The sequence below is a fragment of the Rhipicephalus sanguineus genome, chromosome 5, assembly GCF_013339695.2.
Source record: "Rhipicephalus sanguineus isolate Rsan-2018 chromosome 5, BIME_Rsan_1.4, whole genome shotgun sequence".
Lineage (NCBI taxonomy): Eukaryota > Metazoa > Arthropoda > Arachnida > Ixodida > Ixodidae > Rhipicephalus > Rhipicephalus sanguineus.
The window spans coordinates 10106426-10126705 of record NC_051180.1 but is presented as its reverse complement, the minus strand read 5'-3'; the positions used below and the strand labels follow the sequence as shown (position 1 = coordinate 10126705).

The 20280-nt window shown below is 46.9% G+C and overlaps 1 protein-coding gene across 5 annotated transcripts in view; it reads right to left on the bottom strand.

Annotated features, from left to right (window-relative positions):
• LOC119393186 (CUGBP Elav-like family member 3-B) overlaps nt 1–20280 on the bottom strand; it is an 886629-nt gene that overhangs the window by 38117 nt on the left and 828232 nt on the right. For 4 of the 5 annotated variants that reach the window (XR_005183869.1, XR_007416317.1, XR_007416318.1 and 1 more), the window contains 4 exons: nt 17140–17219; nt 8671–8814; nt 7862–7939; nt 6102–6243 (listed from right to left, as the gene is read on the bottom strand). Coding sequence is in view for 1 of the 5 variants with exons in the window: in XM_037660028.1 (XP_037515956.1) it covers nt 6102–6243; nt 7862–7939; nt 8671–8814; nt 17140–17219 (444 nt within the window). In the remaining 4 variants the exon portion in view is untranslated. The remainder of the gene's footprint in view (nt 1–6101; nt 6244–7861; nt 7940–8670; nt 8815–17139; nt 17220–20280) is intronic. The other variant, XR_007416316.1, reaches the window with a different exon arrangement.

Genomic DNA, 20280 nt, shown 5'->3' with positions numbered 1-20280 from the left:
GCGCGCCGAAGAATTCGCTTGCTTGCCCGAAACAGTAAACAAACTTGCTTTAAGCTAGCATATTTATTTCTTCCTCTGTTTCGATGCTCAGATAGGCACAGTCTTAGCGCCTAAGTTCCCACTTGCGCCACCAGCACAGAATGTCTGCGTGAATCCGCGGTGTGCGGCACAGCATGAGACAACGTAAAAAAAAAAAAAAAAAGATGTGCTTCTCTCTGTCGACTTCTGTTTGCCTCTCTTGCCCTATTGCGAAATCGTAATTAACCTCATTAAGCAATGCAAGCACAAAGCTGTCAGAGCGCATTACTCGCTAAAACTCGTTCGCCTCCCGTTAACGTTTTATTTTACTGTGATGTCCTGCAAGTACTCGAACGGGGTTCGCGACAGCGCGCACTTTCTAGGAATCTCGACGCAAGCATGAAGCATGTTTGCGCGCTGGAGCAGTTCGCGAGGAAAAATTAGGACATAGTATTGGCAATGGTCGCTCGATCATGACTAATCTCACGAAAAAACTTTGGGAAAACGCCCTGCTCATTCTAAGGAATCTTCCTATGCTCAGGGTGGACACAGACGCACATAAAAAAAAAGAAGTTGGGGCAGCTACGCGCTGGAGGTGCGAAGACTGAGGAAGCAGCGGAGCTGGTCGCGTTGCCCTCACCCTCACTTCCCTCTCCCACCCCTCACTATACTATACTATGCATGGTTAGGCATGCTCTCTCTCTTTCTTTTTTCTATTTCTTCTATTTCTTTCTCTGTCTTTCTATTTATCTCTCTCGCTCTGTACTCGTGCTCGCGCCCATCAGAGTTATTGCATCCCACGCCGGACAAATCGGTGCACGTGTTCTGGGAGCGAAGCAGAAGATGAGGAAGATGATGAAGAGAACGCGTGCCGGTTTATGGTGATGGTAGTTTTCTGGCGTCGCCACACAGCATAAAGAAAAGCTTAACAGTTCCGCTGTAAAAAGGTTATAAAGAGCAGGAAATCGTTAAAGTTGGCACAAAGTTTCAACGGCGAACACGAGCCGAACCGTATGGAGCAAGACGCGCCACCCTTTTCAGCATTGCGAAATAACCGGCCAGAAGCAGCCCACGCGTGACATGGCCACACTCCGCGCGCAGGCGCGCTTTCGGTATGCTAGCGCGCAATCATCCGTCACTCCATGCGCTCGTTTCGACTTAATCGAGGACAAAAAGAAAAAAAAAAAAGAACCTGCACCCCGCATACAACTAATTTCAGGCACATTTAGCTGCGCGTCCCGAAAGGCGGCTTTCCCACGCAGTTCGCGCATTCGGGGCGGCGCTCCTCGACGCGAGGGAGAGAGCGTGTTGTTGCGCCTCTAGCACCGTGACAAATGAACGAATACGTGCTCGTCGAGAAGGGAGAATAAATGACAAGAAAAAGCGGCCAATCGCGTCCCTGCGCTCCGTCAGCGGGAGAACCACGGTGCGAGCAACCAAACGGAGAACCGCAGAAATCGGCGAGTGCATCGCAGGTATATGCAGCTCCCGTCAAAAGCTCGTCTCCTCCCCACCACGCGGAATGAGTAACGAGCCTCTGTTCCAGGCGAGACACACGTCGGGCACTTCGCTCAGCTCCGCCGGCAGCTCGTGCCTGCTACACTCTTCGTGCTGCGCAGACCGAAGGAAACAAGAAGCGAATCGCGAGCGCTCATTGGTTTTGCGCACGGCCAAACGGGCTGTACCAGCGGATAGTGAGGAACATGTGGCGATGTCGTTAACAGCGGCAGCACGAGCGAAAGAAATCGCTCGCTCGTACGGTCTGCCTTTTTTTTGTCCCGAAATCGCGAGCCGACGCGATGCGCAGAGCGATGGTGAGCAAAGAAAATAGCGAAGAGCTCAAAGGGAGTTCGATGCAGCTGATGCAACGGCGGCTGCTGGTACAGTGGGGCTCAGCAGTATACGCTCACCAGACCAAATAAAAAAAAGCCAGAAACATAACTCGCAGGGAAAAAGCGAAGCCACGGCTGCAACTCTCGAAACTACGCTCAGCGAAAACGACATGGGATGAGGCGCTGAGCAACGAATGCACTCGTGCCTTTTTCGTTAATTCGGAGCACGTCAATGTTATGCTGCGCTACAAGCGAAAGATGGTTGCAAAAATAACGCTTTGGACGTTGCACACGCCCGTCTCAAGGACACAGTGCGGCGCATGTTGGCAGGCACGGAGTTCAAAATGTACATTAACAGGAACGCAGTAAGACAGCACAGCTTCCATCGGTTGACTCAGTCGAAGAACGATTATGCGTCAGTACGTAGCCCTTGAAGATATATCTACCAAACAGTCGCTAGCGTCAGTTTTGCTCACGTAAATGTCGAGTTTACATCAGGTGAGGCTCCAAAGCCGTTCTCTTTTATTTGTTTAGTAGTGTCAGTTTGATTTCTTATTGTTTGCCAGCGATAGGTCCTGCAACATAGTGCCACGGCCGCTACATAATTAGGCGTTGTATGCACCGGCCGCCGTGATAGCGCAGCCATCGTTGCACTCATTCTATGGCATCCTCATTCCGGACTTCGCTTTAGAGTGCGCTCTGTGAAACTCCGACGGGTTCCGACTCGGGTTCTCAAAGTGAATGAAGTGGATCACCCGGCCAGTTCAGCTCAAAAGGCGATCAGAGCCCGAGTGTATACATGCACCATGCAGGGTTGCCAGCACAGCGGCAGCTGGCAGTGGCTGTCGTCGGGAACAGCGATTTCACAGGGCACAACTGAGATTTTAAATACGAAGCATTTTTTAGCGAACCTTTATTACTTTGAGTGTTTCTATCTATCTATCTATCTATCTATCTATCTATCTATCTATCTATCTATCTATCTATCTATCTATCTATCTATCTATCTATCTATCTATCCGCCTAAGTCTGGATGCTCTCATGATCGCCTCTTTAACTTGGTGTAGACCAAAATTTGCATGGGAGGGTAAGAGGATTTGAGGAATATGACTGTCCGGTCATGACGTGAATAACGTGAAAATCCTGTCGCGTACGTCGTCAAACCCTTTCCTCCAGACACGTGTGGCACATACCCGTTAACCACGGGCCGCGGTGTACGGGTATGCGCCACAGGTGATTGACAGTATCTACCCAGGAACGGCGAGAACATACATTGGTAATTTAAATGCGAGAGCGTTAAGAAAAACCGACATCAGCAGCGTTGACCCGACGAATGGTGTAAATAAAATTTAGGATCCCAGCAGGAATCGAACCCAAGCATTCTGCGTGGCAACCAGGTATTCTACCACAGAGCCACGTCAGGTCTATAAAGTGGCTTGGAAAAACAGCCTATGAAGGCTTAATGTCGGTGCAACGTCAATTGTGGTTGTGGTGCTGGCTATGTATCATCTTACAAGAAAGCAATAAACACTACCTCTACGATACAGGCATCATATCAGATTAACGTCTGTGGTTCTAGTGTTGGATCCGCTTTCATAGAACTCTAATAAACATTACATTTGTATCCATATGATTCAGCAAGCTATATTGAAGCATTGATCGACCCCGGAGGAATACATTAGCGAAAATCACATATGATGTTCACATGATTGCACCATAAAGTGCACTTATGACGTATGCACTCTAACGTGAGGGCTGACGTTACGTCGCACCATAAGTTACTGTTTAAACGCCAGTGCTGTCGACGCGCCTGGTAAGCCCACAATGAGCACACAGCTACTACACTTACAAAAGACGTCGATCCACCTCGTAACGCTTGACTTAAAGCCATAAAATACAGCATACAAGTACTCGCTGGCTGCTTCGCATGAAACAGATTCCCACAAGGGGTGGAATCTGCCGAATTTTTGTTTTTAAGAAAGCCAAGTCCAGTGACCGAAACTGGGCTAAATTTCACGGTAACGTAAAGCACGTTTAAGTGCCTTTCATTAAAAAAAAAAAAGAAAAAAAACGTTTGTAGTCAAAATTGTTCGATCCTCATTTTAACGTGAACTATAAAAAATCAGTTTAAAATCAAAACTGAGCCACATGCTGCACCTGTTTGAATTAAAGTGAGCCAGATCCATTAAGCCAGTGATGTGTGAACAGTCGATGGCCAACATGGCAGCATCCAGTCCTGTTTCACGTGTGAACTGATTGTTTGCTTAGTGCTATCGCTCGAAGACGGCACATTTGAAAAGGAAGACGACGGAAATGATGATATTGACTAATCTGTTCCTAGAAGCAATGACGAAGTGAAAACGCAGCTCGCGCGCCTGGAACTACGGTATTGTTTAGTTCATGGTATTTTTTGTAGCGTTACATGATCACGCCGGAATATTAATCTGATGAGGTATATAATACTTTGGCCTTAAATATTCACCCATTTCTTGGCCAATGCCCCACATTGGGTTTGAGCCACCATTAGTAAGGAGAAGAAAAAATAAAACCAGAAGAAGCTTAGAAGAAGAAGAGCTGTAGTGCTTTGTACATATTCCTTCAACAGGCACCAAGATCAAGAAAACGCTGGCGACTGTCCACAGGAAACATCACCTGCTCTACACATCTAGTCATTGCCATTACGCCTATACAACAGGACGGCATTGACGAGAGCACGTTCAGGACGTTAATTTTGTCGCAAAGTATTGCAATATAATTCCAGCGCTGCCAACTGTTTTTGCGTAACCAATGCATGGCCAAATAAAATATTCTAGTCAAAATGAGCCAATTACTGCGTCACATATCTTACAGGGTCAAATATAAGTTTTACCGATGAATACCGGCGAGAGTAAGCTACATACATTTTAACTGCAATATATATCTCAGGTATTTTGGTGACATGAGCACACCGACAATAATTGTTAGCAAACTCGACCGTATTGCCAATAGCCAAAAACTGCGTTTTTTCCACTTTCACTTAATGTGGACTTAACTCTACTAAAAAAAAAACCAGAACCCCCCCCCCTCCCCCCCGCGCCACATTGTACTACACACGCGGCCGGTTTCCTCGGGAAAAGGCTTAGCGGCAGCGTCGAACCCTCGTCAGAGAGGTAGTTACTAAACGATGGAAGTTCTTCGGACGTTTAACTGTGGAGAGGGCATGTCTACTCAATTGAATAGTGCTTTGTTTCAGCTTAAAGCCAAGGATGCTTTTGTGTAGTGTTGCTGAGTGGATAGGACAAAATCTTCGCATAGCGAAACGTGCCTTCGATTTAATCCATCCGCCGAGAGCCACTTGTGTCATTTACGTTATGACGCATACAATTGGCGGAATCAGGTTTAATGATAATCTCGCTGCACCGACGAATATATGTTATGCCGAGCGCCCCTTCGGAAAAGTTAGTCAATCTAACCACGATCGTTCACTTTCCTTTTTTTTTACACGAAAGTGTTTTATGCCGAGGTCCTCCAAGAATTGCACTCGTAATTTCCGTCGCAGAACTTACGTCAATAAAAGGGCACGCGGGCAGCTCAGAAAGAAGGGCCACAACATTCATATAGGGACGGATTAAAAAGCGAAGCTGTATTCGCGTTTCTGCTGTAGTGCGATAGTACGCACGTTTCTCCGGCGTGAGCGCTGCGTGTCGTGAGATGTCTCGTTCTCTGAGTGTCCTTGTTCATTGCTGCGCTATTACAAAGTGAAAAATGCTCCAGGTAGTGACGTCCTTCATGGGACTCACTTTGCGCAGTCCCACTTTCGCTGTCTGCATTCGCGTAGCTGCTGTCGACGTCTCTCCCATTCGTTAACTTTTTTTCTCCGGCGTGAACGCACTGCGCCGTCTCGCCTCCTTTGGTTTCTCGCAGTTCTCTACGTCACACTACAGAAGCGTCACGACACGACGCCGAGGCAAGCGCCGCCGTTTGAGCGTGCTCCGCCAGCTGCGCCGTCTCCATTTTTCTCTATATACTTTTTGTCTTCATACGGACGCGAGCAATCCAAACGAAAGAACGTACAGATGCTCCGAAACGAAATTTCCTTTAGATATTGTCCCGACCACGATACATTCTTCATAATTACGCCCGAAGAGGCGAACTAACTCGTGAGAGCATGAACGATTGCAAATGTTTCATTGAGAGGCTGGAACAAAAGGAAATAAAACGGTGAACGGCATTCCTTTAGCGCTAACGCGGCTCGGCAAAACGCACACTCACCGGAGGTTGGTGTAAGCGCGGGGCTGGCCAGTCCGTTGGGCATGGCGCCGATGGTGGGGATCTGTGCGGCGGCCAGCGCTGCCATCGGGTTCATGTACCCTCCCTGGGCGGCCGCCATCAGCGCGGCTTGCTGCTGCATCAGCTGGCACCGCGTGCCACATTCATCAGCTCACGCGCAGGAGTGGCCACACTCACAGCAACACAATCGCTACTTGCTCACTCTGTGTGTAGGACACGCTGACAGATTTATCCTGAACGACATGAATAGTGAAAGCCCACTTCGACAAACGCAAAGGAACACGAAACGCAACAGTGGAGCCATTCTTTTACGTACTCCTCAATGTCTACTTGTCTATCACTTAAGATTAAACCGCCAAATTTGACGTCCTCTTGTGATAGAACAACGTTCAGGCTTAAGGAAGCGATCTTACAGTAAAACACTCAATTCACTGAGGGACGCCATAGAGATACATAATGTCCCATTTTCAATTCAATTCAATTTTATTTTCCCATCTTGCAACCCAGATGGAGACGTTGTGGATAAAAGCTGTTCCGTGGCAGATTGACGAGTCTACAAACTTGAATGTTCAGCAGGGAGCTAGTACCAGAGCTTATATAATGGAAAACAGAGATAAGTACACCAAGAAATCACAAAACAATATACGAAACATCAATATGTACTGCACATAAGTAAACTTAAGTAATGTTATTTAAATCATTGTATGAAGCTCTCCGCAAGAAAACAATTCGAAATCAATGAGGGCATAAAAAAGTTTTCACTTTTTAAAAGCTTCACTCCTATAAAACGCTTTAGACTGACTAAATATGTGTAGTCCAACTGTCTTGCAAGACGTAGCGATACGTTTCAATTACAGCTAAATCACAGCTGAACTTTGACGAATCAAGTGCTAATTACCACCGCATAATTTTTCTTTGATCCTCGTCTGTTAGCATATCAGCAAATGTAAAATAATGTCCGCACATTTAGATACATCGGTTGGCCTGCAGCGAAGAAGCAAACCGTCAATTAACTGCACGTTCTTAATCAAATTCTGGTATTTTACGCATCAAAACCACGATATGATTATGAGGCACGCCCTATCGGGGCTTTTTAGGATTAATTTGTACCACCTGTGGCGCTTTAATGTGACCTAAATCTAATTAAACGGGTGCTCTCGCATTTCACCAATATGGAAACGCGGCCGTCATGGCCTGGAGTCAAACCCGCGTCATCGATCATAACAGCCCCACACTTTAGTCAACTGTGCACTACATTCGTGATAATAATTATACATTTCACGCGCAGCCAGCTAAGAAGGAAAAGGTGCCATAACCACTGCGTAGGATGCAGGTATTCTCCTAAAAAAAACCGCCCGCTGCTGAAGTCTCTGCCAGAGCCTACCCGCCACGGTGGTCTAGTGGCTATGGTGTCCGACTGCTGACCCGAAGGTCGCGTGATCGAACCCCGGCCGTGGCGGCTGCGTTTCGATGGAGGCGAAATGATAGAGGCCCGTGCACCTATATTTACGTGCACGGTAAAGAACATCAGATGGTCAAAATTTCTAGAGCCCTCCATTACGGCGTCCCTCGTAATCGTATCGTAGTTCTGGGGCGTAAAACGCCAACAATTACTATTATAATCTGTCAGGCCACATGGCCTGTTACTCCACTTTCTTTATAAGAAGGAAAGAGATAAACTTGGAACATTTCTTGCCCCTATTCCAGAAATGTGCATATGCGGGTGAGAGGGCGATGCATACCGTAGCCGTGTGATACAGTGCTCTTCCGACGTGAGGCAGGTACTGCGCCTGCTCCCCGGTGGTCGCCGGCAGTTGCTCCTGCGAAAAGCAAAGGCGTCGCCTAGTTTTCTACCGGCACCCTTGGCACATCCGCGTGGCACGCCAGGGCTAGCTGCTGTTGCAAAAGATCTACCATACAAGGGTGGCCATCTTTGTTGGCCCTACCAGGTCACAGCGTAACCTGTCTGTAAAGAAATAATAATTTCTCTACATCAAACAAATAATCATGTTCTCCCAATCACGTTGCAACTTTGGCTTTTCGAGCAAGACGAGCTCGTCTGAAATTTCTCCATCAAATCATAAACAACCGACTAAAAATAGATGCCTCTTCATGAGTCACCTTCTCTAAATCCCGCATCAGCCACATAAGCTAAATGAGTTCTTTCGCAATATCGATAGATCCTGGGTAGTTGCCTGACCTAGACTGAGTTGTAACGTGCACTGTACTATATTTGTGAGTTGTCTCTTTTTAATAGCATTATTGCAGTCATTGTACACATGAAAACTGTTTGTTCTACTCGCATACTGACAAACTATTGTACGTGCTTACATAATTTTTGTTTTCTTTGCATTTACTTAGGTTGAACGTGCTTTAGAAGTGTTGCTCACGGTTTAGATTTTCGTAACTGCTGCAGTTGTCTACATCAAACGTTCGTTTGTGTGTAATCCTGCTATGTTCTCGAAATTAGACTGTCAATAGTGGATATGAACAAACTGAGGCCGAGGCAATTGCAGGTGCCATGTGCAGGAGGAAGGGGAACAGCACGCACCTGCGCATAGGCGCCGTACGCGCCGAACTGGTTGAAGATGAAAGGATTGAGGAGGCCCATGTTGCCCGCCATCTGCTGCATCCGCCGAAGCTGCCGCTCTTTCTCGGTGTCGGCAAATTTCACCACTAGACTAGACGACGCACCCTGCGACAGAAGAGGAAGCTCTTAAAAAAGTAGAATAAATAAAGCTTTCGGGGGTTCAGCACGCTTACAATACAATGCGCAAAACAGCTTCCAAACACACTGCATATTGCACTTCGCGCAACACAGCTTCACAGTTCACTGTTTAATTCGGAAAGTATGGTGTCGCACTGCTAAGCTCGAAGGCACGGGTTCGATTCCCGGCCACGCCGGCCGCATTTCGATGGGTTTGAGATACAAAAACACCCGTGTACTTGTATTTAGGTGCACGTCTAAGGGCGCCTAAACAGCCTTTGAAAATACAAAGAACGAGCGCGTTATTCTTTCCTATAGCGTTTCCCATCTTTTCGTCACAATTCGTGACGCCAGCAGTCTGTTCACATGACGTCATGAAAAAATAAGCTCTCGATTGTTCCATATAAGAGGAATATCAGTACTGAATTGTCTCCTACCCTGCATTTCTGTGCACACCCGTTCTGCCTTGTCGCGCACGACTATCGTGCGCGATCAACTGATCTCACTTCGTTTCGTGCGTTTTGGAAGGCGCAAGCGGATATGATAGCGTGTAACCGTAAGCGCGAAATACCGATAGACCTAACGATCAGTGCTGACATTGTCTGCGTGTTTTATGAAGAAACAAATAGCGAGTAAAAGATAGCGTCTGTGGGAAGAGTAGTGAATGCGAGAAAGAAATCCCTCTCTCGTCTTTGAACTCGCAGTCGTTTAGGAGCCCTTGAAAGAAACCCAGGTGGTAGAACTTAACCCGCTACGGTGTGGCTCGTAACGACATGGTGGTTTTGGCACACGAAACCCCCTAAATACATTAATTCACGGCTGGGTACGAGGTACTAGCAAAACGCGGTTTCGCCTAAAAGATATCCACGTAAATTCGCTATTGGAACAAAATGGCCAAACTGTGAGAACACTTCTACATATATGGGAATACCGTAAATCGCACGTTCATTGCACGATGTGTTAGTTGTCGCACACGGATCACGAGCTTGCGTAGGGAACGCCGACAACAGCATGCAAACAACGAGGAAGGATAGCAGGACGGGGTGAAAAGGATAGCGCGGTGGCTACACAGGCGAAGTGGACGGTCATTCGCACGGTGCACCACTCTGTAATCGCGGTAGTAAAATGGCACTGGGACTCAAACGTTGCAAAAGGTTGTCCAACTAAGCTTGTATAACTTCTTTATTGCGACAAACACGAATCCATAGAACGCGGAGCCGCAGAAACGGCAGCGCAAGTGAAATGCCTCTCTTTAAATCCGATTATAAAACGAGCGTGGGTGCACAAATCACAGAAATAATTATTTTTTCTAATATTTCCGTCGGTTTTGGGAAGACGATGATATCGTAGTGAAATTGTGATGCAGCGTAAAACGGTCATTGTACGATATTTTTTTACTGAACCATTTTAAATGCAAACTCGACTAGCCGACCAACCAGCATCGATGATTGAGAAAATAAAATATCCAGATCCCACGCGTTCGCGGAATCAAGGTTACGTACGTGAATAGTTATTCAGGTGGCTGGCTATTTAGTATTTACCGCGGTTTAACAAATTATTACGGCGCAAAGTGATTATGTGCGTGTGCTTGACGATAGCGCATGCGATACGACAATGGCTCGACGATGTCATGGCGAATGATCGTACTGAAGTGCATAAACGTTACAGTGCAATCCATTATTACTACGGCCGTAAAGTAGACTAAGTTTGCCGCTTGGTGTGTTACGTTAAGCCGAAGGGGCACTGACGGAATAACGCACAAGGGAGCCTTCTGTGTGTTGTGAGCCTTGCCTGTTTCCTTACTCCGTTCTCTGTCTGTGTCTGTTCCGCTCAGCGCTATTCATTCTGGTAGATAGCTGGTTAAATTGTGCCGTTTACAAAGCCATCCCCACAGCGACTTAAAATGCTAGCTTCCACAGGGCAGCGGGACGCTGGCGCGTATTCGCGTTTATATGGCGAATTTTCGCTATGCGACGTGCCACGCATGCCAACCATCTTCAAGCTCGAAGGGGGCGAGACTTGCAATGTTGATGTTGGTTGCCACAGGCGGGGTTAGCCTGGCAGACCTGGCCACCAGCAGGTGCTCCGCCTGAGCGACTCATTCCATGCAGTATGTCTCACCTCTTCGAGGAGCAGGAGAAGAGGTTGAAGACAGGAACAGACGCTATTTATGCAGCCCTAGATGGGAGCACTCACAATTCGCAGTGGGCAATTCGAACACGGGACAGCGCACTCCTGCTTGATTGTTCAAAGTAAGGGGCGCTCCTTCCCCATTGTGTACTGAGTGCAATGAAGTTAGCGATATGGACCACTACATCTGGCCCTGCCGGCGCTTTTGTTCTGAAAGGGAGAGACGCACGGACAACATGAAGAAAAGAGGGTTTCCCCACGATTGCAGTGAAGAGATTGTGCTACTGGAAGGTGCGCGGATTATTCACAAGGAGGTGTCGGTATTCTTTTACGTTTTCTGCGAGGGACTGGTCAAAGTGATACTGGCAATGTTGTTATTCTCTCACGCCACGAGAAAGTCAGAGAGAAGCTCTCTACTGGAAAATAGTCATACAATGCCTCGCATTGTTATCCGGCACCATAGCGATTGCGCGACTAACAGGCAAGAAGGCTAGGCGCGGTGATTCGGAGCACGTGACACAAGTGACGCACTTTATACTTATACTCCGGGATCGGCCCGCCTTGCTGTCACACTGTCCAGGGAGCGCCGACTATGGAGTGGGTTGATACTTCGTAGCGAAAGACAGAACAGGCAGGCGCCAAACCACGAACTTGGGATAGGAGGCATACAGATGTTTCTAATATTAAAGGAACTGTGCTCTTTAAAACGCACACTTGTTGCACTAGGCTATCAAGTCCCCGTTTGTCGTTTTACTGCGTAATTTCGAAGAGGGCAGTCTAACCAACCAGCCGAATGAGCTACCACGGCTGCTTTCCCGAGTCATCGTAGGCGGTACACATGCGGACGCCCGCTCCGCTGGCTGGTTCAGACCACGGCATCGATGCAACGCTACCGTTCCAGCACGGCTGTGTTCACGTATATACCTCATCTTTCTCTACCTATTACTCCCATTTTCCATTCACACAAAGGCGCGGTTGAACTGACGCAGGCGACCCCCTTGGTGATACGCCAATCCGTACTCTCAATTAGAGCTACAGAAATAGCGTTTTTTCCTGACTTCAACCTTAGGTCTGGTGATTCGTAGACTGCACCTCCCTTCCATTCTATATCATTTCTCATACCTTCTATAAGCCGTTATATAGGCTTCGCGCTCTCTAAGAGTAGTGTTATCTAGGAGTAGTGCAGCGTAGCACTGCGCTGAACATTGCGGCAGAGTCTCGGCGCGGCACGGTGCAGTCACGACAGCGGTGAACCCTGGCCTCCGCGAGAAACGGCGCGCTGCCGGAGGTAATCGTAGAGGCGACTGTTGAACCAGGCAGACACGCGCCAGCGAGAATGTTAACGCTTTCACGCCTTCGAACAAGGCCAGTGCGAATTATGAGTGATCCCACCTAAACATTAGATGGCCGCATAAAAGCGTCTTTTCCTCTGTTCAGCCTGTTCTCCTCCTCCTCCTCCTTGAGAAGGTGGCCTATTCTTTCTGCTCTTTGCTCTCTCTCTCACACTCCTCCCTGCGAATTGTGTGTCTCGCATTCGTGAAGCTGAGCGCGCCGCAAGACATTGGGCTGTCAAAGTACGGAGCCAGAACAACCTGCTCGGCGAAATGTTGCAGTGAATATCGAGATGCATGCATCAACGTCAAAGGCGGCCATACAGGCCTAACAGCAATACACAACATCTACAGAGACGTGTTTCACTTTCGTGTTACGAACATTTCCCATGAAAGAGGCATCAGTAATAATTTTTTAACTGAAGCGGCCCAAGGCGAGACGAGGCAAGAACCTATCCTACGAGTACGCATAGGAAAGTGCGTTGTAGCGGGTCAAAAGTTCTTCGCATCAAATACTAGCATTGATAAAAAGCTTCGAAAGAACGCGTCAGGGAAGAGTTCTTTGGAGCAGAATGTCGCACAGTTCGGCAGCCTCGCAAGAACCTGGCTCACCGAGGCTGCACCGTCGCGCGTCGACAAAAGGGTCCTGCCTTCCGATCGGCCGGTTTTTGTTGTGGCGGAAGAAGCTTTTTGCAGAGAGGCTGTTCACGCTGTACGCCCCGTGCTGCCAACGGTATGCACGAGCTGCTGGAAGTAGGCCCCGTCCGCTGGCTACCATGCGTGGCCTTAAAACGTGCTCCACAAACAAAGGGCGCCGACGAGCATGCAGTTCTAGGTGCGCTCGCTCGTTACCTGTAAGTGATGCTAGTGCCTCAGGCCCTTTAAGTGAGTGCCGCGAGGGAACCTGGAGGGGCCAGGGGCGCGCCTTAGTCGCCTGATAAGTGCGGCTCGCACGCCCTCAGACAGCTGACCCCTGCTGACGCGTCTCCACGGCTATTGTCGGTGGCCGAGTGCAGCCCCCATTTTCTCTGGCGGCGCGAAGGCGTCAATAAAGAGCTCCTTTGTGCGCGCGTCAGGCCAGGACTTTGCCCGTGCGCGGCTTCGGGACCGAAAGAACCCTTCCGTCGTATACGTACACACAGAGTCCCCTCGTTAAGGCAGTCAGGAGCGCACGCTAGGCGGACGCCTCTTGCCCCCTTAATGCCAAGCAGAGACCCCTGTTCTGCCGTCGCGTGAGACGGGAGGACTCCGGCGTCATTTATCTTTCGGCCTGGCTTGCAACATTTTCCCCTCGACCTAACGACGCACGCCCCTAGGGAAGAACGGTCACATACGGAAATAGTGGCGTCGTCAGGGAGTACCGCAATTGTTTTTTTTTTTCAGCTGTGCGCAAAATGTGCGCGATTAGTCTGAGCAAAATGTGCATGACGGTCGAACTTCGCGACGACCGAAAGAAGCAGGCTGCACGGAGACAAATTGAGACAAATGGTGGCCCTCGTGTGATTCCTTAAATGTCCCTCAGCAACTGTAAAGACTCGGGAGGAGGTGGCGCAACGCCAGGCGGCCCTATGCGGACACAGTTGGGCAGGTGCTGAATAGCTCATGAATCTTGTAGCAAGACGCGCTACGGCTCCGGGTGACGAAGTTTAACAATCAGGCATCCGCCCAGCCACTCATAAAACTAATAAGACCTACTGGTGTACTTTGGTTAGTCACGATATGGCAGCACGCCTGAGTAACAGGGACGAACGAGAAACATAAGAATAGAAAATAACGTGTATGTTTATATTTCGGCGCTTACGTTTTTCGCTATTCTTACGTTTCTGTGTCTTCCTTGTTTCTGATGGGCACTGCCCTAAGCTATCACAACCAAAGTAATACTTTCTTGCAGACGTGAAAAGAATCCGCAGAATACTGACGCTGACAGGGAACGGGCGACGAAAGCCTGTACTCTTGTTGCGCAATATTCACTAGCTCAAGCGATTACATCTCGGTCCATCACATAGCACAACTACACAATTTAGAATATAAGGCAGGCATGTGGCATAAATTCAGTACCGCCAGAAGATTGCCGTATAATAGGTATTGGAAAGGTGTAGTGGAGGGCTCCGAATAATTTCGACTACCTGGCGTTCATTAATGTGCACTGATATCGCACAGTACGCGGCAATTCACCTCCATTGAAATGCTGCCGCCGCGTCTGGGGTCGAACGCAAGCACAAAAAAAAGTGTTTTCCTTCTTCTAAAAGTGAGTCTTAGGCTTTTGTGGAGGGCTATGTGCTGATAGCATAGGTCGGCAAAAAATGTGGAGCTCACTCAGACTCACTCATGCAATGTATTTTGCCCTTAGGGCTCACTCGGACTCACGCTCACCAAAATTTTCATCAACCGGACTCACCCGGACTCAGACTCACAAAAGCTTTACTCACCCGGACTCACTCAGACTCAGACTCACGTCTCGATATGAGTCTGAGTGAGTCCGAGTGAGTCGACTCATGAGTGAGTTCGCCGACCTATGGCTGATAGAAAGGAGTCGAAGCAGACTTTCATTTTCAGGCACGGTAGGGGTCCTTTTTCTGTCCTCCTATCCTATCCATTTCCTCTATCGATTCATTCCTGACGAAAGAGCAGGCAGCCGGGGTGCTCCTCTAGGTGGCGGTTGCCAGCTTGCTCCCTCCCTAATTCCTCTGTGTGCTTGTGTGTTGTTTTATGCATATAAATTAATAATAATAATAATAATAATAATAATAATAATAATAATAATAATAATAATAATAATAATAATAATAATAATAATAATAATAATAATAATAATAATAATAATAATAATAATAATAATAATATTAAATGCTCTTTCATGTATTGTATTTGCCCATGCACTCCTGCGATAGCCCTGCGGGGCTGCAGTATGTTGAAATAAATAAATAATAATAAGCGTGCATCTATATTTACAAGCCCTGCTTTTAGTGTTGTTATGAACAGGAAACCAGAACTCCACTAACGCATTTTCGGTAGTTTTATGCTTTCGCTCGTTGTTTCTTTACTTGGGCTCTGAAATATTCCGCCAGAGACACGAGGGGTTTTGTCTTCGGCTCACTGTAAGGCGCAGAGTGGTCGAAGTTGTTCACGTGGTCACAGCTCCTGTTCCACTATTGGTCAACGCAGACTGGCGAGGACCCATATGAGAGAGAGATGGGGAGGCTGCTTTGGGGAGAAGTGCAGCGCCTATGCCGAAAGAAACAAATTACGCTAAATCCTGTTTTCCCGCCGCATACACCCGCGCAGAGTGCTCGACGTTGATTGGAACCCGATTGTAAGGAGGTACAAAGGAAACGCGATATCATAAGTGTGTGCAAATAGTGGATTTCGAAACCAATTGCAGTCTAGTATTTACGGAATGCCTTTCCCTTTCAGTGAAAATGCAATCAGCGGGTTCGTGCGTGTGTGTGTGGTTTTGCAAGCGCGTGAGAGTTTAAATTATAGCGATGTCGGAAGCAGCACTATTTCGATTAAAGCTGGAGATAAGTACGCTCTCATTGATCGATCCTTTGATGTCTGCAGTTGTGCGCAAAGAGGAACGTATTCCACTCGACGATTAGGATAACTTAAGTTTCGCCGTTTGAGGAAAAACACACACATACACACAAGCGTGAAAAGCTCGCAGCCGACAGAATGATAATAATTAATCATCGCAGTGCTGATGAATTTGAACAAATGCAAGGGCGCGCATAATATACGCTTTGGAGATCGTGGTGAAAGTGTCCCTTTTCAGAATAACGAAACGGATAAAAGGGCGGCAGTGTTCACAACAGCGCAAGTCCAGGTATACTGACGAAGAAGAGCAATTACCGCGACCAGAACAGGACGAGATGTTTCGCAGCGAGGATCACTTGGAGCGAATAACTGCAATCAATTAAGATGCGCACACACGAAAGATGTGGGCAAGATATATTTTCGCTTCTTTGTGAATCGGGCTGCACCCTTTCAGTCGTAATAGAGCTCTCAAACAAACTACAAGGCAGAAATTGCAGTAATATTCCGATTGTTATAGCTCAATCAAGCCGACTATGAAGCCAATCAGGGTATAAGGGACATTGCTGGTTATTTTTAACTGTAGTGTAGTAATTAGGACGTAAATAGAAAGCAATTAAAGAGCAACTTGCTGTCGCTAGGGGCTGAGCATACAATCTTCGGAGAGCGCGATCTTTTTTTTTTTTCTTGTCAGCTGGCGTCAACGGACATTGACCTGCTACGTGACGCCAACAGGCACTATGGTTAAACACTACAAATAATGTGTGCAGTGTTTTCCTTGGCTTCATGGTATGTTGGCCTCATGAGGCTGTGCCTGACAAAGAAGCGAACTCTTGATTCATTCTTCTTCTTTTTTCGTTCTAATTGTCACAGGGATTCTTTGAAAATTTCCCTGCCTTGTTGGCACCAGAAGAAGAGAGTTCATTTTATGGAAGCACGAGGGGCGGTATGGGAAAGAACACTGAAATTATTATTTTCTATAAAAAAAACATTACTTACGCACCGTAGAAATAAAGAACGTTTACGTGTCAGTACATATAGTGGCACATGGACGCATAAAAGAGAAGGGGGAGTGTGGGACTACAGCGGGAGTGCATTGCATGGCTGCGGAGTAAGAAATGGCGAGTTCATACATAACTCATCAGACCCACCCAGGCCACAGACAATTATAAGTGGAACAATGGGGGCCGAGCGGGCACAGTTAGCGACTACGGATGCACTACACGTTAAGGTATGCGTAAACATACGAAGGTGCCGCCCTCTCACGGGGGCAGAAAAATTTGTCACTCGGCATGCGCGAGAGAAGAGACAGTATGCTTACCGGCATTGTCTGGCTGCCGTGGAGAGCATTGATAGCTGCCTGTGCTTCAGTGTGTGTACTAAACTTGACAAATGCACAACCTGCACGGGAAAACAGGACAGGCTCAGATGCAATAATACCATGAGACCCTCTTTGTATGGAACGTGTGGCAGCGTAAACAGGAAAACCAGTACTTGCGAAAGGGAGAGAAGGAAGCGATAAGTCGGGCGCTAAATCGAACGTATCAATTTTTCTTTCGCAAGCATTGCGTGCCTGTTCACGCTACCATGTATTCCTTAGATGTCAACCAACTCAGCCAGAGGCAACCTACATATACTGAATTGCATCATTAGATCGAAGCGCGCAATCGATACTGCTAATTAAAATAATACTCTTTTCCATATTCTTAGCGGCTCTATCCTATCAAAGGACCAACACCTGTTGGTAACACGAAAACCACATGCAGCATAAGAATTTTTGCTTTTTTGGTTGTCACTGCGTATCACCGACAACGCATCGAAAATACCATTGGTCAGCAATGAATTGCTGGACAATGAACAAAGAAAAAAAACTGAGCAAGAAAAACAAGAGCAAGGAAAAAAGTACATCGGGGAAAGCAAAGGCTCCCACCCGCGGATCAGATATCAAGTACCGACGGCCGCTGCCGTTATGTTTGATTTTTATCTTCTTTTTTTGTCGAAAATTCACCCCCTTGAGTTGTAGTTTTCGTGGCTTACAGATGTGCCACTGCCTGGTTCATCGCCGTTACCATAACATGATACATAAACAGCATTGAAGCGTACATCAAAGAAAAGTAATAGAAGAAATTGGGCAGGAACTTTACTAATATTATCTGGCACCTAAATGCCAAGATTTAGGCAATCAAACAACCGTACTGAAGGCAAACTTGTCAAAGGTGTCCCTAAAGTTAAGGTATTGGTATGTAAAATGCCAGCGATTATTATTGAAAGTACGATAAGATATTTATCAAAGCCAAGCTGAAGGCGTATGATGATCATATATTACCACAATTTTACATTGAAACTCGACTTGTTCGGTAAGTTAATAATGTCAGTAAAACAGCATTGTAGATGTTGAGGCCTATGCGGTGGGCATGGGAATGTCATTCGTTCATCGTGTCGGTGTTCATCGTGTGTGGATGGGTTGGAAATCAAGCCAGATATTCTTAACTTCACAAAACTTTCATCGCAAAGTTTATGTAGCTCTTAGTCTAACTTATCCAACCACTTTTTTATCAAGCCACTTAGCAATTCTGACAACTTCAAGAACGAAGATCGCACACCCCTCTCTTCCGCGCGCCCGGAAAACGGCGGGCTGACAGGGCACAAATGGGCCGCGACAAGCTGGTCGGGCAAAGCGAATGAGAGAGGGAGAGGGGAGAGAAGGAAATAAAATGACCAACAGGGACCGCTTCGTCGGCGCTACGTGACATAATATCCTTTCACATCGAGAGAGAGGTGCAAGCCGTGCTCACACTTTCGCACTTTTCCCGCTCTCTCCTTTCGTGCGCACTGTTTGAACGCCTGATTATGTCACGACAAAAAAAAAAGACTAATAGAACTAAACATTGCATTATTTAAATGATGTTTTCCAGTACCGTCACAAGGAAGAAACGCGCTTTGGTAAGCATGCCGCATTGAAGCGTAGCAGAGTAAGCAAACATATAAGTATTTTCTATAAATGCGAACTCGGCAGCGTTAACGATCTCTTGCCTCTGGTAATAGCTTCAGCTGCGTTTCACCGACACCGTCTGGTGATATAATGCTTGGAACTCTGAGCTCCGAGAGCGGCTTCACCTTATCTAAAGTAGAGTTTTCCTTTACAGGCTCTGGTGGTCGCGGGACCTCGCGAGTCGTTCCTATCGTTTTCTGCCTCCAATATCAACGTAAGGTCGTAACTCTTTAAGGTGCCACCAGGCAAATGCAGCGCCCCCCCCCCCCCCACCACCCATTCCCCTGTCACCCTCACTCACCACAGGTAGACTCTCGCATCGCAATCACCCCAGCTCTTACCCAACTTATTCTCTCAACCGGCTGCCTCCACACAGCATTCACGATCCGCTCTTATCTCCGAAGGCTACTTTTTCCGCGAGCGGTGACAGATAGCGGGTTCTCACCTCCCAGAATACACTGCACGGAGGGCTACGCTGCGCAAAGAGAAAGATAGCCAAGAGCTCCACGCCGAAACAGGGAGGGCTGCATGTCAGTCGAGGGCTACCTGCACAGTTAGGTAACTCCGTGCCGCGTATCCAATGCATCAGGATAAACCTACAGGCTTTCCGTAAGCAACTCCTCAGAGAGATCTAACGTACGAGTCGCTACTACGGCTTCAGATTTCTAACCTTCTACTCAAACGCTGTCAATCTCAAGAAACTGGTGAAGCTGAAACAATAAAGGAGCACTTACACTGAGACACCTATTTGGAAGAAGCAAAAAAGAAAGGACAGAAAAACGAAGTAACTTTTCCCGTCTTCTGTCTCTTAACACGGGCACCTCAGGTAAATAAACATATACGATGAAATATTGACAACACCGATGGATATCTTACAAAGGACGCATACTTGATGTCATCCTTCGTAGTCGATTTACAAAGTATCATTTATTGTAGAGTTGGAAGGAGACAGAGGCAGTTTGGAAAGCCGCTTTTTTTTTTTTTTTTACGGAGAGATCTTATGTGGGGTGCTTATTCAACTTTAAAATGCACTGAGTGAACCCAGACACTGCACAGACGAAAAAACAAACGACAAGCTGTGTGTGCACTTAAGATTTAGCAGATAGTTGTACACTGCGTCTTGCGGTATACATAATGCTCTTTTTCAAGTAGCCAAAATAGGCAAATCATTCCATTTTAAAAGGATTTCAAAGGTAGTCGTCGCTTACGTTATTTATTTATTTATTTATTTATTTATTTATTTATTTATTTATTTATTTATTTATTTTTTATTACTACATCAACTCATACATATTTCAAAAGTTTAAAGGTCGCCACCCAAATGACGCGTTCTTAAAAACAAGCAAACAACCTAATCTATATTTCCAGAATCTGCCGACGTTCAGAATTCTGGTGCAGAAAAAATTCTCTGTCTCATTCTGTTCAAGATATACGTTTTGTTTTCATAACTGCCCGCGGGCGTCCCTAAAT